This window comes from Macaca fascicularis, chromosome 4, assembly GCF_037993035.2.
Source record: "Macaca fascicularis isolate 582-1 chromosome 4, T2T-MFA8v1.1".
NCBI lineage: Eukaryota > Metazoa > Chordata > Mammalia > Primates > Cercopithecidae > Macaca > Macaca fascicularis.
The window spans coordinates 62,446,503-62,468,548 of NC_088378.1; the positions used below are offsets into that span (position 1 = coordinate 62,446,503).

General features: G+C 40.4%; 1 protein-coding gene across 18 annotated transcripts in view; it reads right to left on the reverse strand.

Annotated features, from left to right (window-relative positions):
• Positions 1-513: 513 nt before the first annotated feature.
• Positions 514-22,046, reverse strand: part of IPCEF1 (interaction protein for cytohesin exchange factors 1) — a 201,867-nt gene continuing 180,334 nt past the window's right edge. For all 18 annotated transcript variants that reach the window (XM_045391349.3, XM_015448996.4, XM_074037303.1 and 15 more), the window contains 2 exons: positions 9,634-9,827; positions 514-1,687 (listed from right to left, as the gene is read on the reverse strand). In XM_045391349.3, the coding sequence (XP_045247284.1) occupies positions 1,475-1,687; positions 9,634-9,827 (407 nt within the window). In that variant the 3' untranslated portion in view covers positions 514-1,474. The remainder of the gene's footprint in view (positions 1,688-9,633; positions 9,828-22,046) is intronic.

Genomic DNA, 22,046 nt, shown 5'->3' on the forward strand with positions numbered 1-22,046 from the left:
ATTAGTCTTTAATGAAAAGATGACATTAGTTGTGTTGCCTTTGATCTCAGGTTTGCAGGCATAAATGGCGCAAAGCTTAAAGTTTATTTAATAGAAAGGATAATCTAAGATGAAAATCCTTTTCTGGTTAAAAGAGTGACTGACAAGAGATAGAAATCTAAATGTAAGAGCTCATGGGGTTTGGGGTGGGGAAGAAAAAGAAAAATTATGAATGCATGCCCCATTTTTTTCCCACAAGATTTCCTGAGCATTCCTCAGACATTATAGTGCAACATCGTAACACCAGTGAATCAACAGTAGTTCTATTTTTCTCAAGCAAAAAAGTCTAGACTCATCAAATATATACTAAGCACAATATATAATAGTATATCATCTTTTAAAACACTAGTAATTTGAACTTCTATAAATATATTTAAATAACAAACATAGATAGCTATTCACATAGCACACAAGTGACATATAAACATACAAAAATAAAACCATCATGTTTAACTCCTTTGTTGTTTCCGTGGGTTTTTGTTTTGTTTTTGTTTTTTGTTTTTTGTGGTTTTTTTTTTTTTTTTTTTTTGAGTAAAGATATTAAAACAATTCAGATGCCAAAGTCATCTTGTCAATATTGATCCTGGGAAATCTGGATATAAATTCACACTATGTATAGGGATCACAGCCAAGGACAAGAGCAGTAGACATTCTTTGCTGGACACATTACTATCTCCTACCGTTGAGTAGGAAAGTTCGAAGGGAGTAGAGGTCGCCAATTGTGATGAGATGTTTTCTCTAGCTGTTGTAAGGAAAGGAAACATTAATCAGATCCCCTAACCTGCACAAAGTGTGAAAACACTAAGCTGTCCTTTGAGTGAGTGGAATATGGAACACGCCTCCTCCTTCAGCTCTCCCACACGCCACTGTCTATCAAGTATTTCCCAACATGTGGAAAAGGCACCACCATTCTATACCAAAGGCAAGGAATTTTTGCCCTGCAACACCACGTTTGTCCTTGCAGTCACTGCTATGGAAAACATTCCTCCACTCAAAAAGTGATTTGGGCCACACAGCTTCCCAGCCAAGTGGCATATGTACATTCTTCTTTTGAAAAACAGAATGTTTCCATGGACAATTATTCCTGGTAAAATTTGATTTTCGTCCATAGCATTCTCTGGAGAGCAAGGAACAGAACAGACATTTCTCACATCCCTCCTAGAGCCCTGCATCACCGTGAGCTCCCAGTAGGAACACAAAAAACGCCTTTCAACTGAACTCAATCATTCCAGTCTCAATGGATGCGTTACGACTGGAATGAGGAGCCCTGGTGTATTTGGTGATTATCTTCATGTAAGGTGCATCTTTAGATAGGAAGCTGATGCTTGAAGGACTGGGATTCAGTTTTCCTTTTAAGGAAAAATGTAAGCTTTTGCAATATCTTGAAGAGTTGCTTGTGATAAAATATAAGAGGATAAAACCCTGACTTTGTGTCTCAAATGGAATTTTCAACACAGGGAGAAGAAGGTGATTTCTTGAGTTCCTGGGGGGTGTCATCAGTGTCATCAGGGGAAGGCGAAGCCCGCTGCTGCTGATAGATGTCCTGGATCAGCAGGGTGTTCATGACTTTCCACTCTCTGTATTTCCTGGCTGTCAGCTTCGGGTCATCCAGCAACTGGTTAATCATGGCCAGATCATGTTCTTTACACTGTGCAAGTAGAAAAAAAGGGGAAGGGGGGATGTTGAGAGTGTCTTAATTTACATAAACCATCTTTACCAACTCTTTTACAAGTACACATATACATTCACATAAAATTACCAAAGCATTTTTGCACGTTCATATTCTAATTCCCCCATCAAGCCTAACAAATATGACATTTGTTTGCATATGCTAGCCGCAAAGAAGTGAAGTATCCCACCCAAGAGTTGGTGGAAGAGCTAGACATATAGCAAAGGTCTTCTATGGTGCCTTTCCCTGATCAATCCATTATTCCACACCGCAGTAACAATTCTACCTTGGTGTGGGACTCATGCCTCCTAAAACTTATCACTGAAGGTATTAGCATTTCATTGACTATTCAAACTTCGCTAAGTAAAATTGGAACGTAACACTTTACCTAGGACATAAGGCAACATAAAATATATCTTTTAAGATTTTATTAAATTATCTTTATTTTAATAAATCCCATTAATTTAATTAATATACACAGACTAAATACACAGGTTATCTTTCTAGTCAAAGAAGAGGCTACTAACCTTCCATCAAAACAGTATGTATTCCAATAATATTAATAAACAACCTATTGGTGCTATTCCACTCTGCCTCCTCTGTAACCAATGACACACATTTCTGAAATGTCTAGCTCAGCTTAGAGTTTTCTATAGACAAGGAATGGAGTAAAAATAAGATGTTCATCCTCCATATTAAAAACAAATATTCAGCCCTGACAATTGTATCTCAGATCTATGCCTGTTTTCTCTATCCCTGACCATAGTCCTAAGAGTGGATATCCAGTTCAGTGTATCACACCTGATCTGCTGACACAGCCTCCTGAGCAAGACCACTGCCTCCAGTGCCCACATCAACTCCACCTCCACTTAGCAGAGCAGGGAGGCATCGAGATGCCGAGTCCCCCTCATGGATCCCCTTACACCAAAGGCTCTTCACCTGCACTGGCACCATTTGTTGATACTCTACTTCCTTCTGACTTTCCAGTCTAATGTACTGGCGTGCATTTTCTCACCCACACACTAGCTCACACCTCCGTGTCGTTGTGCCACATGGAGACTCTTCCTTGCCTTTCTTCACCTGATAAACTCTAATTTCTAGAGTTTCTTTTACAGAGAACACTTTCCAATTTTTCTTTACCCAATTCTTTTCTTTTCTTTTTTTTTTTTTTGAGACAGTCTCACTCTGTTGCCCAGGCTGGAGAGCAGTGGCCTGATCTCAGCTCACTGCAACCTCCGCCTCCCAGGTTCAAACGATTCTCCTGCCTCAACCTCCTGAGTAGCTGGGATTACAGGCATGCGCCACCACACCCGGCTAATTTTTCTATTTTTAGTAGAGACAGGGTTTTGCCATGTTGGCCAGGCTGGTCTCAAAATCCTGACCTCAAGTGATACACCCGCCTCAACCTCCCAAAGTGCTGGGATTACAGGCGTAAGCCACTGCGCCCGGCCCACCCAATTTTTCATAACCCGTAAATCTTACTCACCTGAGGCATCACATTATAAAGGAAACCTCCCCCGCACCCCCAAAATTGGACTGATGAGCTTTTAAGTGTTTATGTTCTCGTGCCTTCCAGTGAAGCCCTCTGAGAACTTACCAATGTACATTTAGGTATTTACGGATAAGTCATGGCCCCTCTTCTAAAGCTTAAAGAAGATGACAAGAAACATTTCCTTCATCCCTGTATTCCCTGCACCTAACACAATGCCAAGTGCCATGTGGACATTCAACTAATGCATGTGATTGAACCACCCTTTTTGACTATACCCAGGAAAGCATGTGTGAAGCTAAAACTTCACAACCACTGCCAGCAAGTGGATTTTCACTACTCTCCGGTCATCACACTTTCACATCCCTTTTCTGGCAGTCTCCCAAATAACTATTTCAAAACCTCTTCTCATCTCAAACCCCCTCTCTCATCCTCACTCACAGCTGATGGCCTTGCTGTCTCTTTTTTGAGGAAACGGAAGCCATCAGAAGAGCACTTCTCTCAAGTTCCTATTGCCCATGAACTACATGGATGCAAATATATGCTGCCTTCCGCCCTGTTCACAAAGACGGAGCATCTGTGCTCCTAGCAAAGCCCAGTCCCTCCACTTGGGTACAATGGCCCCAACTCTCCTACTCGAGAAATTCATCCCAGCAATTATCTTCTCTCCTGTGACTCACCAACTTCCCAGATCCCCTCCAGCAGTTTCACTGGTATACATGTTCACTGTTATTTCTTCCATCTTAAAATTCCTCTCTGCCCCCAAATCTCTGTCCAGCTAATGCTCCACTTTCTCCCTGTCTCCAATGGCCCATTCTTCATAGATTCAGTCCCACCAGGCTTTGGCCCCCACAGTTCACCAAAACTGCTCTTGTGAAGACCATCAGTGACCTCCATGTTGTTAAATCCATAATCCATTAAATCAATGTAAAACCAATGATCCATCTTCAACTTATTTATCAGCAGCACCTAAACCTATTGACTACTCCTCCTTCTTGAACACTTTCGTCATTGTGCTCCTGTGACACATTCTCCTGATTTTTCTTGTCCCACAATTGCTACTTACTCTCACCTTGGTTTTTGGTTCCTCCTCATCATGCCACCTCTTCTCACTGGAGTGTTCTAGAGCACCAGCTTGTATGCTCTTCTCTGCTCTATCTATGTTCATGCTCTTGGTAATCACATGTAATCTCTCCCACTCTCCTATGTGCTGAGGGTCCCAAATTTATATCTCTCCTTACTTCTCCCCTGGACTCCACCATCATTTGTCTAAACTTCCTCTTCAGCAGTTCCACATCAACCCCTAAAAGGCATCTCAAAAATAACATATCTAAAGCTAAGTTCCTCTTATTCTCTTCATCCCCAACCAACCCACTAACTTCCAATACACACCAAACCCTATTCCTAACGTAGTCTTCCACAAAGCACTTAATGGTAACTCCGTCTTTCCAGTTGCTCAGGGCAAACACTGGGGTCATTTTTGACTCCTTCTATCACACCCAATCCACCAGCAAAGCCTGATGATTCTACCTTCAAACATGACACAAAGCATGCCATCCCTCTGTTCAGAACCTTCCAGAGGGTCACTGTCTTACTCCAAGTAGAAGCTGGTGTTTGCAATGGCAATGAGGTCCTCAGTGGCTCGAATCCCCGTGTCCCTGGCACACTGCTACTCTCCCCATGCTCCATCCCCACTACATCACAGCTACCCTGACCTCCCTGCTCTTCCTTAAATGCCCTAGGCACACTCCTGCCCCAAGGTGTTTGCATTTTTGGCCTCAGAAAACCTCAAGCCTCATTCCCTTTCCTTTTTCAGATTTTATACCAATTATGTCTTTCAAGGAGGCCTTTCACGTCTTTCCTATTTAAATATCAATTCCTCAATATTTTATATCCCCTCTCTTTTCTATTCTTTATCAAATCTATCATCACTTATTATAAAACTTAATAGTCAATTATGCTTGTTTATTCTCCTACTAAAACATAAGCTTCCTGAAGGCAGGCCTTTTGTCTCATATGCCCACTGCTATATAGCCCCAAGTGCCTGAAAGAATGACTGACACATGTAGACATCCGCTGAATACTTGTTGAAAAAATGAATATATAAAATAAGAAATAAATGAATAAATGAATTACCCATTTGCTTTTTATTCTCTTTTGCATTCTGGACCCTATCTGGAGTCTGAGGAAATCCTTTCCATTAAACAAATAAAGTAGATATAGATAGATTCATAGATCAATAGCTGGATAGATTGATAGATAGATAGGCCGATAGATAGATAGATAGATAGATAGATAGATAGATAGATAGATAGATAGATAGAGACAGACAGAAGATAGACATACAGATGGATAAAGATACGAAACCTTCCTTCCAAAATGGAGAAAAAATGGTGCAGTAGGAAAGCAGAGAGATTGTTTATAGAAAGTTAGACAGGGCCAAAAGAGCATATTTCTTCTCTCTGAGTTTTCAATATCTACGCTTCCAAAACAACTTTTCCAAAAAAAAAAAAAAAAAAGCTTTCTTCCTCTGCTATCACCATAGTGCTATTAATGTAAAGTTATTTAAAGAGTTTTATTTTGCTCTAAAGAAATTTAGACATCTGCTTCAGAGGAAGATCCTAATTTTTTATATTAAAAAACTAAATAAGATCTTTGAAGGTTAATAAAAATCAGGGAAATTGACTTTGAAAAAGCAAACATGAATTAACCCTTCTTTTATATCTAATAACATTTTTAGAAAAGGGTCTCTTCAATTTTGGGCATTAAGCTGACACTTCTCATGTGGCTTTTGGCTCTAAGCAGTTCAAATTTTTTACCATTTGGCTCAAATCTGTGTTAGTTCTTTCACGGATGAAAGAAAAAAAAATGTAGACAATAATACAGAAGAAGGAAATTAATGACAAAACAGAACCTTCCAAGCTCCTTCCTACACCGGGCACCCTGGGGCTGGGCCTCGTCCAGCAGCCCAGCTTCTCCTGGATGGCGCAGGAGGCTTTGGGAGGGCTTTGAACTGCTTTCACAACATCCGCTCTGCTTTCTGGCAGGCAAGCAAGGTTTGGCAGGGACTCCAAAAATATCATGAAAGAGAGAATGCTGTACTTTCAGTTTTTACTCCAAATAGTCAGTGCGTGGCTTGACTCAAGACCTAAGCTTTGGAAATGTGTTCTACCAGAGCAGCTATGGGAAGAGGAGGTTCACCGCTCTTGTGACATAGGTCAGAGTAACTCAGAGAGAGTTTCAGTTGGACCCATTAATCATTCCATTAATAATTTATTTTAAAATAAAAACAGGCTTAGCCAAAAGTCAGTGAACAATGAGCTATTAGAAATTCCTAAATATCTGTATTTCGTGTACAACATAATACGATCAACTTTTGCTCAAGGTCAACTTGGAAGTTTGCTCAACTTCCTAGAAGAATTTCCCTGAAGTGCGTTCATTCCAGCACTATCCCAGTGCAGGGATTTTTCTTATTTACGGAATGCGCCTATGGCAAATATAAACATTATTGTTAAAACAGTTTCCTTGTTTCTGCATGAAATCTGTTGTCTTTGCTTGTCCACACTCCTACTTTGAAGCTTTTAAAAAATAAACATTTCCTCTGTGTGTGATATATTCTCTGTGCAATACATAATACTCAGAGAGAAGTGCACAAATAGAAAAAATGTGCTTAAAGAATTATCACAAAATAAACACTTCCATACAACTACTATCGAGGTCACAGAAGGACCCGCAGCCAGCACTCAGAAGCTCCATTCACATCCCCTCTCAGTCCCATCCTCTCCTCTTCCTCAAAGGCAACCACTCTCTTGACTGCTTTGAATTTTAAAAACAATTAGAAATAATTATTATACCCTTCCAATACGAACATGCACACATGTACCAAGTTCTCTCTCCTTTGAATAGGTTGATGTGCTTTGCTTTTGTTTGGCTTCTTCAGCAAGACCAATTTCCACATCAGCATATCCTCTTACTTCCTGAGGTTAATAGGACTGCATGACATGGGTCGTGTTGTATTTCATCAGCCCCCAGCACTACACTCTGGGGAAGCCTAAGGGATCTATGGAAAGAGCTGCTTCCCACAAATGTCCAGAGAGAGCAGTTCCCCAGCTGGGTGGGGCAGGCAGCCCTGAGCGGGTCCCTAATCTTCTCTGCTTCCTGGTATTCAAGGCCTTGTGTAATCTCCTCCCTGAAGACAAGATGACCTAATGACTTGCTTCTACTGAATAGAATGCTGCAAAAGTAATGTGATGTCATTACTGCCACTAGGTTATAACCCATCTCACTCACTTACTCTCACTGTGTTGCTTGCTCTGAAAGAAGCCAGTTTCCAAGTTGTGACCTGCCCTATGGAGAAGCCCACGTGGCAAGGAACTGAGGGTAGCCTCTGGCCAACAGCCAGAAAGCAACTGAGACCCTCAGTCCAACAACCTGAAAGGAGCTGAATCCTGCCAATGACTACATGCAAGGGTTTAGAAACTGATCCCTCTCCATGGAGGAATGAATGCAGCCCCACCTGACACCCTGATCACAGCCTTGTGAGAGACCTGGGGGAAGAGGCATTTCACCAAGCCACACCCAGATTCCTGGCCACAGACACTTTGAAATAATAAATGCTGATTGTTGGAAGTTGCTAAGCTTTGGGCTAATTTGTTACCTAGCACTGGATAACTGATACACTGACAGAAAAGCGAAAGCTGCTGAATTCACCAGTGACATGGTCATACTGCATGGAGAGCACAAGGTCACAGAGACCCATGGTGAATGGTAACACTAACTCTTTTCACAAACTTGGCCCCACAGTGGCCAGGTGAGGGCATGGTGCCTGTAAAGATCTAAAATCCTGAGTCTGCTGCCCTGTGGAAGGCCTGAGGCCACAGCCTTTTTCCTTCTACTAATGACTCAAACTGCACATGCTCTCCTTGGCCTCTACTTCCTGCTTCTCCCAACATGGACGACAGCTTATTATCCGTTGACAGACATTCCACTTCCTTGAATGTCCTTCTCTTGTTATTCATTTCTTCCTGACTCATGGACTTCGTGACAGTGTTTCTAATGCCCCCAGTAAGTCACTCTCCCCCTCAGGCCACCAAAGCACCCTGAGCACATCTCAATCGTAGTATTTTTGCACTTCATTTCAATCATGTATTTGTTTTCCTCTGTTTCTACACCCAGTAGAGTCCATTCAGTGGTCCCAGTCACCTAGAAGAGTGGCTGGTACATAGTAAGAGTCAGGAAACACTTGCTCAGTGAAAACTTTACTCACTCATATCAGCTATCACAGACAAAGAAGACAGTAAAATCTCAATACACGATGACATATTACATTGAATAATCGAACATATTCATCAGCTTTGTACATACTGCGAAATGGCGGCCAGTGATATCTTTTATTATCAATAAAAATGTTAATATTAAATAAGAGTGAATTTCTCTGCATTTGTATTCTCTTCGTATAATTAAAATTCATTTTTCTTTTTCCATTCCAGCCTCATTTTTGCAGCCTTTTAGGGTGTTCAGATGTTCTACTGACTAACTGGGACGCCTGACTAAGAGCCACTCAGCCTGCCTTTGTAGCCTTGTCCTTTCAATTGCTGACATTTCTTCCTGGAAAATCACTCAAGTTCTTAATGCCAAAGGCCATAGACAAAACAAAATTCACTTACAGATTTTATCAAAGCTTTTCAGATAAATTGTCTGCTAAATCAGGACTATTCGACAAAGTATCCTAGCCTCCACCTGTTCATGCTATAATCTAAATGTGAAAGCAGGACACTTTTGTTATGAAGAACCATTTCAGCTCAGGGAGGCCCTGAAAATAGCTTCAGTACTTCCTGTACACTGTCCCTTATTCCCATTGTGAAAACATCTGCTGGTCTATTACCACAGAGTGTGTACTTCCCACTGTCGGGCTCTCACGGTGCTCCTTGGCTGCAATGCCCACAGCTGACAATCACTACATCTTTGATGCAGCTGAAGTCGACATTTTCTTCCGGATGTAGTCCTGAAGAATGGCACCTTGCATGAATCAGATGAAAACTCGAGATCTTATTTATACGACTGTTTAGTCTCACCAGTTGATGGTCTCTGTCTCTCATCAACATTTATTGAACCAGGTACTGTGCTAGGTATAAGGGTTACCAAAAAAAATTATGCATGGTCCTCGTTGTCTAGAAGCTTAAAATTTGAAATTTTATATCAGAGTGAATGCAAAAATCAAGGCCTATTGTGAAAAACTGCCTTGGGCGCTACCGTGTGAATGTCCTAGTGTTTTAAGAATGTCAAGGTCATCTTACCCTATAAAGATTATATTTACTTTTACAGCCCTTCCCTGCACCCACACAAACACGCTGTGATTAGCAAGAATCTCTTTGCAGAACCAGCCATTCCTTGCCCCATATCCATAGAGTTCATCCACAATTTGAAATTTTGTTACCTTTAATGTGCTATTCAATGTTCGGATTTTGTGGAGTTTCTCATTTATAGATGGATTTTTACACCGCTTAACAAAGGATTTTCTCAACTCCTTTTTAGTCGAAGGCCGCCGGTCCCCAAGAGGAGATAGACTAGCTTGCTCTAACGATTTGTACAGCTTCTCCATTTCGTCATCTTCGGACACTTTTATCTCTTCTATTTGAAAAAAAGAAAGAAAGAAAGAAAGCAATAACAATTAACCCAGTAAAAAAAAATCAGAGAGAGAACATTCAATACTGTGGTCCTAAGGCATGGCCCTGCTGGCACCCTCATCTCCAACCTCTCTCCAGAACTGAAAGACAATAAATGTTTGCTGGCTAAGCCACCCAGTTTGTGATACTTTATTATTGCAGAGTCATGTTCCCTGTGAAGGCACCAGGGAAGGAGTTATTCCAAGCCTCTCTCCTGTCTTCAAATGGTTCAGATCACCTGAACTCAGGAGTTTGAGACCACCCTTGGCAACACGGTAAAACCCGTGTCTACTAAAATACAAAAAAATAGCTGGGCGTGGTGGTGTGTGCCTGTCGTCCCAGCTACTTGGGAGACTGAGACATGAGAATCACTTGAGCCCAGGAGGTGGAAGTTGCAGTGAGCCGAGATCACACCACTGCACTCTAGCTTGGGCTACAGAGTGAGACTCTGTCACAAAATAAATAAATAAATAAAAATCAAAAAAGTGGAAAAAAAAAATATATATATATATATAAAATCTAAACCAGGTACTGGTGAAACTCAGTGGGGGAGTGATTCATCCTGAGGCAAAATTCATCTCCATCTTTAAACCCATGCAAGTAGAAAAATATCTGCTTCTAAAATACAGAGCGTGAGACAAATAAGCCCTAGCAAATGATACCCATGCTAAAGTTTGAGAACTACTGCCCTAGATGATTGCTTAATGTCCTTCCCAGAACTACCCTTGGAGAGAAGAAACCTGTCTGTGGTCTGTGGTTTTGAGTAGAAAGTGATCATTCCTCATCTTGCCACACAGACTCCGTCTCGCTTCTTAACCACACTTTGCCAGCCTCGGCTCACATGACTGCAGTGAAGCCACTCCATAGGAACTACTGGGGACCATGTGGACTAGATGAGGCCAATGGCAGCTCCACCGTTCTCATTCTGGCCACAGTCACTGATTCAGAGATAAACATGTGTCTCTGGTCAGGCCATTTGGGGCCAAGGAGACTCAGTTCCAAGACTTTGGAGTATCAGATAAGTAATCTCTCTTTTTTCTTAAGCTGAATGTTGTGATAGTGTGAGCTGGAAGCTTCCAGGAAGCATCCCAAGAATAATGACATGAGAGCCAAAATTCTGAGACACAGATTGGATGATACCATTGGAGCCCTCTCAGCCTATGGGAGCTAATATGTTACCCATGTTAAGCTACCCCGGGTTTGCTTTTCAATCATATGCACCTGGATGGGCCTCAAATGATACAGAGGTTATTCAAAGAAAGTCTTCATCTTTTGATGTTGCTGTAATTTCTCACTAAAAATGTTAGTCTGTTATTCCTTTATTCCCGGAAAATAAGCTTGGGAAAGAAATACAATGAGATTTCTTTTTCCACCACATATTCCTTAATGTTTATATGTTTCACTTCCTGTCCAAAGAACCAGCCTGAAAGAGGACTCTATAGAAAGTATGGCATTAGAGGAAATGGAAAAACAGCCTCTCCACTGGGTAGAGAAAAGCATATAATGGTAACCTAGGAGCATCAAAACCAAGCAAACTTCACATACCTTAGAGTTTACTCCTCTATGATTAGAAATCTTTACACAAGAATTAGTTGCCCCCCATCCATCCCAGAAAGTCACCAATACTCTTTCATAAAACAGAAAGCAAAGATGATGCACTCACTTCATAGCTGAGTTAAAGTATTCGTCAGCACAGTCTCTTTATTCTCAACCAAATCGTCTCACAAAAGGGAAGAAAATACTCAAAACTACATCGGAAGACAACAAGATTTTTGGCTCAGGCCATGTGCACACATCAAAAGTGGGCTTTTGTCAATAAGCACATGAAAAGATGTTCAATATCATCAGTCATGAGGGAAATGCAAACCAAAACCACCATGAGATGTCCCTTCAACCCCAGGGTGGCTACAATTAAAAAGACAAACAGTAAGTGTGGGTGAGGATGTGGGTAAATTGGAATCCTCATACATTGCTAGAGGGAATGTAAAACAGAGCTGCTACTTTTATTTTATTTTATTTTATTTTATTTTATTTTATTGCTTAGTTTTTAAAGACAGGGTCTTGGTGTGTCACCTGGGCTGGAGAGCAGTGGCATAAGCATAGCTCATTGCAGGCTTGAACCCTTGGACTCACTAGATTCTCCTGCCTCAGCCTCCCAAGTAGCTGGGACTACAGGTGCATGCCACCATGCTCAGCTAATTGAGTTACCACTTTAGAAAATAGTTTGTCCATTTCTCAAAGTGCTAAACATGGAGTTTAGCATGTGCCCCAGCAATTCCACTCCAACATAAATACCCAAGAGAATTGAAAACATATATTCACACAAAAATTGTACATTGTTCACAACAGCATTATTCATAACAGACTAAACGTGAGAAGAGCTTAAATGTTCATCAGCTGATGAAAGGATAAATAAAATGTGGCATCTGCACGTGACAGAATAGTATTCAATAATTAAAATAAATAAAGTACTCAGTTGTCCACAATACTTCAACATGGGTGAACCCTGAAAACATTTTGCTAAGTAAAAGAAGCCAGTCACAAACAACCACATATTGTGTGATTCCATTTATATGAAATGTCCAGATTAGATGAACCCACAGAGACAGAAACTAGAATAATAATTGCCTGGGGTCTGGGAGGGGACAAGCAGGAATGGGGAATGGTAGTTAATGTGCAGGAATTTCTTTTCGTGAGGCTGAAATGTTCCAAAATTAGATTGTGATGACAGTTGCACAACTCCAAATATACTAAAAACCAATGACCTGTACACTTTCACGTGTGAATGTTATGATATGTGAGATATATCTCAATAAAGCTATAAAAAAGTAGTCATTTATGAGATTGTCATGAGAGCTGATGCTACATAGCAGAAATACTAAGCGTGGCCACAGTTCTGGGGTCAAACTGGAGACACTGGAAAGTCTTAAGGAAGTTAAGTGAAAAGAAATCTGACTCCTAAAGGGGGGCATTAGGATTGAGGACTTGGAGTTTTCAGTTTTAAGACACATAGTTATTTTACATGTCCTTTTAAAAAAAATACAGCTAACAAGGTAGAATTCTACTTAGATTAAAGCAAAAACACATAGCTTTCAATACCACAGTATTTTTGAGTTAAGGAATATATGTTGGCTGGGCATGGTGGCTCACACCTGTAATCCTAGCACTTCGGGAGGCCAAGGTGGGTGGATCACTTGAGGTCAGGAGTTCGAGACCAGCCTGGCCAACATGGCAAAACCCTGTCTCTACTTAAAAAGAAAAAATTAGCTGGGCATGGTGGTAGATGCCTGTAATCCCAGCTACTCCGGAGGCTGAGGCAGGAGACTTGCTTGAACCCCAGAAGTGAGGTTGCAGTGAGCCGAGATTGCACCACTGCACTCCAGCCTTGGGCGACAGAGTGAAACTCTGTCTCAAAACAAAACAAAACAAAAAAAACATCAACAAGCAAACCGAACAAGAGTATGACAAAGATAAATAGAACGGTTTCTTTACATTTCTCTGTGTTCACCAAGTAGCTACATTGTGCTACTAAAGACTGTGATAGAAAACAACATACCAATTGAGCCACTAAAAGAAAAAAAAATATTTTTGACTAAAACAATTCGTTTGTAATTATGTCACAGTAACAATGATTATCATTGCTTCCAAGATGGCTGAATAGGAACCGCTCTGGTCTACAGCTCCCAGTGAAATCAATGCAGAAGACAGGTGATTTCTGCATTTCCAACTGAGGTACCTGGTTCACCTCATTGGGACTGGTTGGACAGTGGGTGCAGCCCATGGAAAGCGAGCTGAAGCAGGGCGGGGCGTCGCCTCACCCGGGAAGTGCAAGGGGTTGGGGGATTTCCCTTTCCTAGCCAAGGGAAGCCATGAGTAACTGTACCTGGAGAAACGGTACACTTCTACCCAAATACTGCGCTTTTCCCCTGGTCTTCACAACCAGCAGACCAGGAGATTCCCTCCCATGCCTGGCTCAGCAGGTCCCACACCCATGGAGCCTTGCTCACTGCTAGCACAGCAATCTGATATCATCCTGGGATGCTGGAGCTTGGCAGGGGTAGGGGCGTTCACCATTGCTGAGGCTTGAGTAGGCAGTTCTATGCTCACACTGTAAACAAAGTAGCAGGGAAGCTTGAACTGGATGGAGCCCACTGCAACTCAGCAAGGCCTACTGCCTCTCTAGATTCCACCTCTGGGGGCAGGCCAAATCTGAACAAAAGGCAGCAGACAACTTCTGCAGACTTAAATGTCCTTGCCTGACAGCTCTGAAGAGAGCAGTGGTTCTCCCAGCATGGCGTTTGAGCTCTGATAATGGACAGACCACCTCCTCAAGTGGGTCCCTGACCCCCATGTAGCCTGACTGGAGCCTCGCCTCCCAGAAGGGGCTGACAGACACCTCATACAAGTGGGTGCCCCTCAGGGACGAAGCTTCCAGAGGAAGGATCAGGCAGCAATACTTGCTGTTTTGCAGCCTCCGCTGGTGATACCCAGGCAAACAGGGTCTGGAGTGCACCCAAGGGCAAACTCCAACAGACCTGCAGCTAAGGGACCTATCTGTTACAAGGAAAACTAACAAACAGAAAAGAATAACATCAACATCATCAGAAAGGACAACCACACCAAAACCCCATCCATATGTCACAAACATCAAAGACCAAAGGTAGATAAAACCACAAAGATGGGGAGAAACCAGAGTGGAAAGGCTGAAAATTCCAAAAACCAGAGAGCCTCTTCTCCTCCAAAGGAACACAACTCCTCACCAGCAAGGGAACAAAACTGGGTGGAGAATGAGTTTGACGAGTTGACAGAAGTAGGCTTCAGAAAGTCGATAATAACAAACTTCTCTGAGCTAAAGGAGCATGTTATAACCCATCGCAAGGAAGCTAAAATACTTGGAAAAAGATTAGATGAATGGCTAACTAGAATAATCAGTGTAGAGAAGAGTTCAATGGCCTGATGGTGCTGAAAACCATAGTACAAGAACTTGGTGAAGCACACACAAGCTTCAACAGCCGACTCGATCAAGTGGAAGAAAGGATATCAGTGATTGAAGATCAAATTAATGAAATAAAGCAAGAAGACAAAATTAGAGAAAAAAGAATGGAAAGAAATGAACGAAGCCTCCAAGAAATATGGGACTATGTGAAAAGACCAAATCTACGTTTGACTGGTGTACCTGAAAGTGACGGGGAGAACGGAACCAAATTGGAAAACACTCTCCAGGATATTATCCAGGAGAACTTCCCCAACCTAGCAAGGCAGGCCAACATTCAAATTCAGGAAATACAGAGAACACCACAAAGATACTTCTTGAGAAGAGCAACCCTGAGACACATAACTGTGAGAGTCATCAAGGTTGAAATTAAGGAAAAAATGTTAAGGGCAGCCATAGAGAAAGGTTGGGTTACCCACAAAGGGAAACCCATCAGACAAACAGTGGATCTCTCTTGGCAGAAACCCTACAAGCCAGAAGAGAGTGGGGGCCAATATTCAACATTCTTAAAGAAAAGAATTTCCAACCCAGAATTTCATGTCCAGCCAAACTAAGCTTCATAAGTGAAGGAGAAATAAAATCCTTTACAGACAAGCAAATGCTGAGAGATTTTGTCACCACCAGGCCTGCCTTATAAGAGCTCCTAAAGGAAGCACTAAACATGGAAAGACACAACCGGTACCAGCCACTGCAAAAACATGCCAAATTGTAAAGACCATCAATGCTAGGAAGAAACTGCATCAATTAACGGGTGAAAAAAACAACTAGCATCATAATGACAGGATCAAATTCACACATAACAATACTAACCTTAAATGTAAATGGGCTAAACGTCCCAATTAAAACACACAGACTGGAAAATTGGATAAAGAGTCAAGACCCACCAGTGTGCTGTATTCAGAGACCCACCTCACGTGCAAAGACACACACAGGCTCAGAATAAAGGGATGGAGGAAGATCTACCAAGCAAATGCAAAGCAAATAAAGCAGGGGTTGCAATCCAGGTCTCTGATAAAACAGACTTTAAACCAACAAAGATCAAAAGAGACAAAGAAGGCCATTACATATGGTAAAGGGATCAATTCAACAAGATGAGCTAACTATCCTAAATATATATGCACCCAAGACAGGAGCACCCAGATTCATAAAGCAAGTCCTTAGAGACCTACAAAGAGACTTAGACTCTCACACAATAATAATGGGAGACTTTACCACCCTGCAGTCAATGTTATACAGATCAACAAGACAGAAAATTAACAAGGATATCCAGGACTTGAACTCAGCTCTGGACCAAGTAGACCTGACAGACATCTACATAACTCTCCACCCCAAATCAACAGAACATACATTCTTCTCAGCACCACATCACACTTATTCTAAAGTTGACCAAATAATTGGAAGTAAAACACTCCACAGCAAATGTAAAAAAATAGATATCAAGACAAACTGTCTCTCAGACCCCAGTGCAATCAAATTACAATTCAGGGTTAAGAAACTCACTCAAAACTGCACAACTACACAGAAACTGAACAACCTGCTCCTGAATGACTACTGGGTACATAACGAAATGAAGGCAGAAATAAAGATGTTCTTTGAAACCAATGAGAACGAAGACACAACATACCAGAATCTCTGGGACACATTTGAAGCAGTGTTTATAGGGAAATTTACAGCACTAAATGCCCACAAGAGAAAGCAAGGAAGATCTAAAATTGACACCCTAACATCACAATTAAAAGAACCAGAGAAGTAAGAACAAACAAATTCAAAAGCTAGCAGAAGAAATAACTAAGATCAGAGCAGAACCAGAACTGAAGGAGATAGAGACACAAAAAACCCTTCAAAAAATCAGTGAATCCAGGAGCTGTTTTTCTTGAAAAGATCAACAAAATAGATAGAATGGTAGCAGCACTAATAAAGAAGAAAAGAAAGAAGAATCAAATTGACACAATAAAAAATGATAAAGGGGATATCACCACTGATCCCACAGAAATACAAACTACCATCAGAGAATACTATAAACACCTATACACAAATAAACTAGAAAGTCTAGAAGAAGTTGAGAAATTCCTGGACACATACACCCTCCCAAGACTAAACCAGGAAGAAGTTGAATCTCTGAATAAACTAATAATAGCTTCTGAAAATTGAGGCGATAATTAATAGCCTACCAACCAAAAAAAGTCCAAGACCAGACAGATTCACAGCCGAATTCTACCAGAGGTACAAAGAGGAGTTGGTACCATTCCTTCTGAAACTATTCCAATCAACAGAAAAAGAGGGAATCTTCCCAAACTCATTTTATGAGGCCAGCATCATCATGATACCAAAGCCTGGCAGAGACACAACAAAAAAAGAGAATTTTAGGCCAATATCCCCAAAGAACATTGATGTAAAAATCCTCAATAAAATACTGGCAAACCGAATCCAGCAGCACATCAAAAAGCTTATCCACCATGATCAAGTGGGCTTCATCCCTGGGATGCAAGGCTGCTTCAATGTATGCAAATCAATAGACATAATCCATCACATAAACAGAACCAATGACAAAAACTACATGATTATCTCAATAGATGCAGAAAAGTCCTTCGACAAAAATCAACAGCCTGTCATGCTACAAACTCTCAATAAACTAGGTATTGATGGAATGTATCTGAAAATAATAAGAGCTATTTATGACAAACCCACAGCCAATATCATACTGAATGGGCAAAAATGGGAAGCATTCCCTTAGAAAACTGGCATAAGACAAGGATGCCCTCTCTCACCACTCCTATTCAACATAGTAATGGAAGTTCTGGCCTGGACAATCAAGCAAGAGAAAGAAATAAAGTGTATTCAATTACGAAAAGAGGAGGTCAAATTGTCTGTTTGCAGATGACATGATTGTATATTTAGAAAACCCCATTATCTCAGCCCAAAGTCTCCTTAAGCTGATAAGCAACTTCAGCAAAGTCTCAGGATACAAAATCAATGTGCAAAAATCACAAGCATTCCTATACACCAATAACAGACAGAGAGCAAAATCATGAGTGAACTCCCATTCACAATTGCTACAAAGAGAATAAATACCTAGGAATCCAACTTACAAGGGACGTGAAGGACCTCTTCAAGGAGAACTACAAACCACTACTCAGTGAAATAAAAGAAGACACAAACAAACAGAAGAACATTCCATGCTCATGGATAGGAAGATTCAATATCATGAAAATGGTCATACTGCCCAAGGTAATTTATAGATTCAATGCTATCCCCATCAAGCTACCACTGAGCTTCTTCACAGAATTGGAAAAAACTACTTTAAATTTCATATGGAACCAAAAGGATCCTGCATAACCAAGACAATCCTAAACAAAAAGAACAAAGCTGGAGGCATCACACTACCTGACTTCAAACTATACTACAAGGCCACAATAACCAAAACAGCATGGTACTGGTACCAAAACAGATATATAGACTAATGGAACAGAACAGAGGACTCAGAAATAACACCACACATCCACAACCATCTGATCTTTGAGAAAACCTGACAAAAACAAACAACGGGGAAAGGATTCCCTATTTAATAAATGGTGCTGGGAAAACTGGCTAGCCATATGCACAAAGCTGAAACTGGATTGCTTCCTTACACCTTATACAAAAATTAACGCAAGATGGATTAAAGACTTAAACATAAGACCTAAAATCATAAAAACCCTAGAAGAAAACCTAGGCAATACCATTCAGGACATAGGCATGGGCAAAGACTTCATAACTAAACACTGAAAGCAATGGCAAAAAAACCCAAAATTGACAAATGGGATCTAATTAAACTAAAGAGCTTCTGCACAGCCAAAGAAACTATCATCGAAGTGAACGGGCAACCTACAGAATGAGAGAAAATCTTTGCAATCTATCCATCTGGCAAAGGGCTAATATCCAGAATCTACAAAGAACTTAAACAAATTTACAAGAGAAAAACAAACAACCCCATCAAAAAGTGGGCAAAGGATATGAACAGACTCTTCTCAAAAGAAGACATTTATGCAGCCAACAGACATAGAAAAATGCTCCTTATCACTCGTCATCAGAGAAATGCAAATCAAAACCACAATGAGATACCATCTCACGCCAGTTAGAATGGTGATCATTAAAAAGTCAGGAAACAACAGATGCTGGAGAGGATGTGCAGAAATAGGAACACTTTTACACTGTTGGTGGGAGTGTAAATTAGTTCAACCATTGTGGAAGACAGTGTGGCGATTCCTCAAGGATCTAGAACTAGAAATACCATTCAAGCCAGCAATCCCATTACTGGGTATATACCCAAAGGATTATAAATCATGCCACTATAAAGACACATGCACACATATGTTTATTGTGGCATTATTCACAATAGCAAAGACTTGTAACCAACCCAAATGTCCATCAATAATAGACTGGATAAAGAAAATGTGGCACATATTCACCATGGAATACTATGTAGCCATAAAAAAGGATGAGTTCATGTCCTTTAGAGGGACATAGATGAAGCTGGAAACCATCATTCTCAGCAAAATATCACAAGGACAGAAAACCAAACACTGCATGTTCTCACGCATAAATGGGAGTTGAACAATGAGGACACATGGACACAGGAAGAGGAACATCACACACCGGGGCCTGTTAGTAGGTGGGGGACTGGGGGAGGGGTGGCATTAGGAGAAATACCTAATGTAAATGACAAGTTGATGGGTGCAGCAAACCAACATGGCACATGTATACCTATGTAACAAACCTGCACGTCATGCACATGTACCCTAGAACTTAAAGCGTAATAATAATAAAATTATTACATTAAAATCACATATCTGATTCAATACCTATTAAATCAGTAAAGATAAAAATAACTTTAGAATCTTGGGATAGCATGGCATATAATATATTCCCTACGTGAAAAATAAATGGAACTTCCTTTTGGATAGTTTTATTATTATTTAATGTATTTACATGAAGATATATGATCTTTATGTTAAAAATATCAAAGGGTATCTTCCTCCCCCTCTTCCATTTCTTTTTCTAACTTAAACTTTGGGTTGGGCAGCTGTGTACATATAAATATAACTTGATCTTCTAATAAATAACTAAACTTTAAAATTAACAAACAGATAAAGTGAACCTGTTGCGGTAACCAGACATGAAAACAGAATTCATCCAAAATTTCATATATTATGTTCGAAAAAACGAACATCTTCTATTTAAATTCATCCAAAAATGAGATGATGGCAAGAAGTATGTACGTTCAGATAGGATTAAAGCTGTTCAAGAAATGAGAAAAAAATGAAAGGCAAATTATCACTCAGCTTCCTGCCTCTCAGCCATCCCTCTCTCCTCAGAGAAAGCCTGGGACTGAAAGACTAGGTGTCTGACCCCTAATAACCTGATTCCAGAATCACCCACAAGCATAGAACAGTAAAAATAATAAATGCTGGTGTTAGGAGTCAAGAAAATACCCCTATTGGCTGTTTTGTGTGTCGCAATCTAAGAGGTCTACACTCTTAGACTAAGTACTCAGGGGATGCACCTGTGCCCCAGGTCCACGATTCAGTCAGGGACATTATATTGTTTTAATTGTTGCTAATGGCTGGTGCTTAGATCTTCACAGGGCCATAAAATGAACATCCAATTATAATGGAAGCAGGTGATAAGTAGGATCATAGGACAAAAACAGACCCAAAAGGTACAAGTGCAAAACGAAACACAGCTTGTACCTGACCCCAAAGCAAATGTGAGAATCTTTCTCAATTGTTATACTAAGACCACAGCAGGCTTGTCAAACCTTTCTGGCTACCCTTGTACCTCCCAAAAGGCTTTTCAGTAAAGCAGTGTTTTTAAAATTTCCCTTTTGCTTTTTATATATTTTTCTAAATTAGAATTTCATAGTAGAAAACACTACATTATTTCTCTTATCTTACAAGATCATAAAGAGCAAAGAAAACAGATCGGCAGGAAAGACTGCTTGTCTCTCTCCCATTGGAGACAGGAGCCAAATTAATTATTTCCACTCCCCTTATCTTCTGAAGCAAAATAAATGAATTTTGTCTGACAGTCAAGTGTTTCCAATGCAATTTTTATCCTTCCTTTCTAGTGTATATTTTAGTCTTCCTACATAAAACAGCAGGACTTTGATTCTGCCACAGAAGACGCTTTAAAGTCTATCTTACCTCACCTCACACATGTTTTGTCAAGGAAGACGAAAACTATTTTTATTTTATGGATGAGAAAAATAAAGACTCCAGAAAAACAGTAAGTGATCTTTTCAAAATGCAAATTAGTGATGGAGTTAAGAATAAACGTTCACTTTCACACCGTGCAGAACCATGCCCTTCTAGAGCAGTCCTCTCAAACTTTAACAGGCACTCACCTAGGAATCTTGTTAAAATGTAGATTCCATTTGAGTTCATCTGGGATGGTGCCGAGATTGTAAATTTTTAACAAGCTCCTAAGTGATGCTGGAATTGCTGGTCCATGAACCATACTTGAGTAACAAGGCCAGTCTGTTAGCAATTTTTCATGCAACGCTAGCCTCAGGTCATTGGAAGAGAAAGCGACTAGAGTTACAACCAGCATACTGAGATTTGTCCATAAAGCAGCACTCTGTACTATCTCTTAATTAAAAAACCAGAACACAGAATGAAAGAAAATTTGGCTTTGCTCAAAGGAATATGTCCAAAATCCCTGCTTAAAAGTGTCAGTGCCTCATATGTTGAGTTGGTAGGAATGTGGGTTAATGTCAGTGACCCTTCACATTTGTTACACTAACTTAGAATGTCTCAAGGGGTCAGACTCCTAAACTTTCTTTAAACATAGGTCAGCTATCTAACTAGTTAGACTCAAGAAAGGATATATATATACACACACACACACACACACAAAATATATATATATACACACATATATTATATATATATATATACTGAGCTAGTTTAACAACAACAAAACAACAACAAAAAACAACAAAAACATATATATATATATATATTTTTTTTTTTTTAAACAAGATCCTTCTTGGTGACATTAGCAAATGAGACAAAACAACATTTTTAACCAAGTTAGAAGTTCACTTCTTTCCAAGATCGTGCCAAATGAATCTGCCGCTCCCTTCTCCTCCTCCTCCATACTCCAGTCTATTGTCTGCTCTGACAGCACAGGCATGCCCCAGTAGGCCCGGAA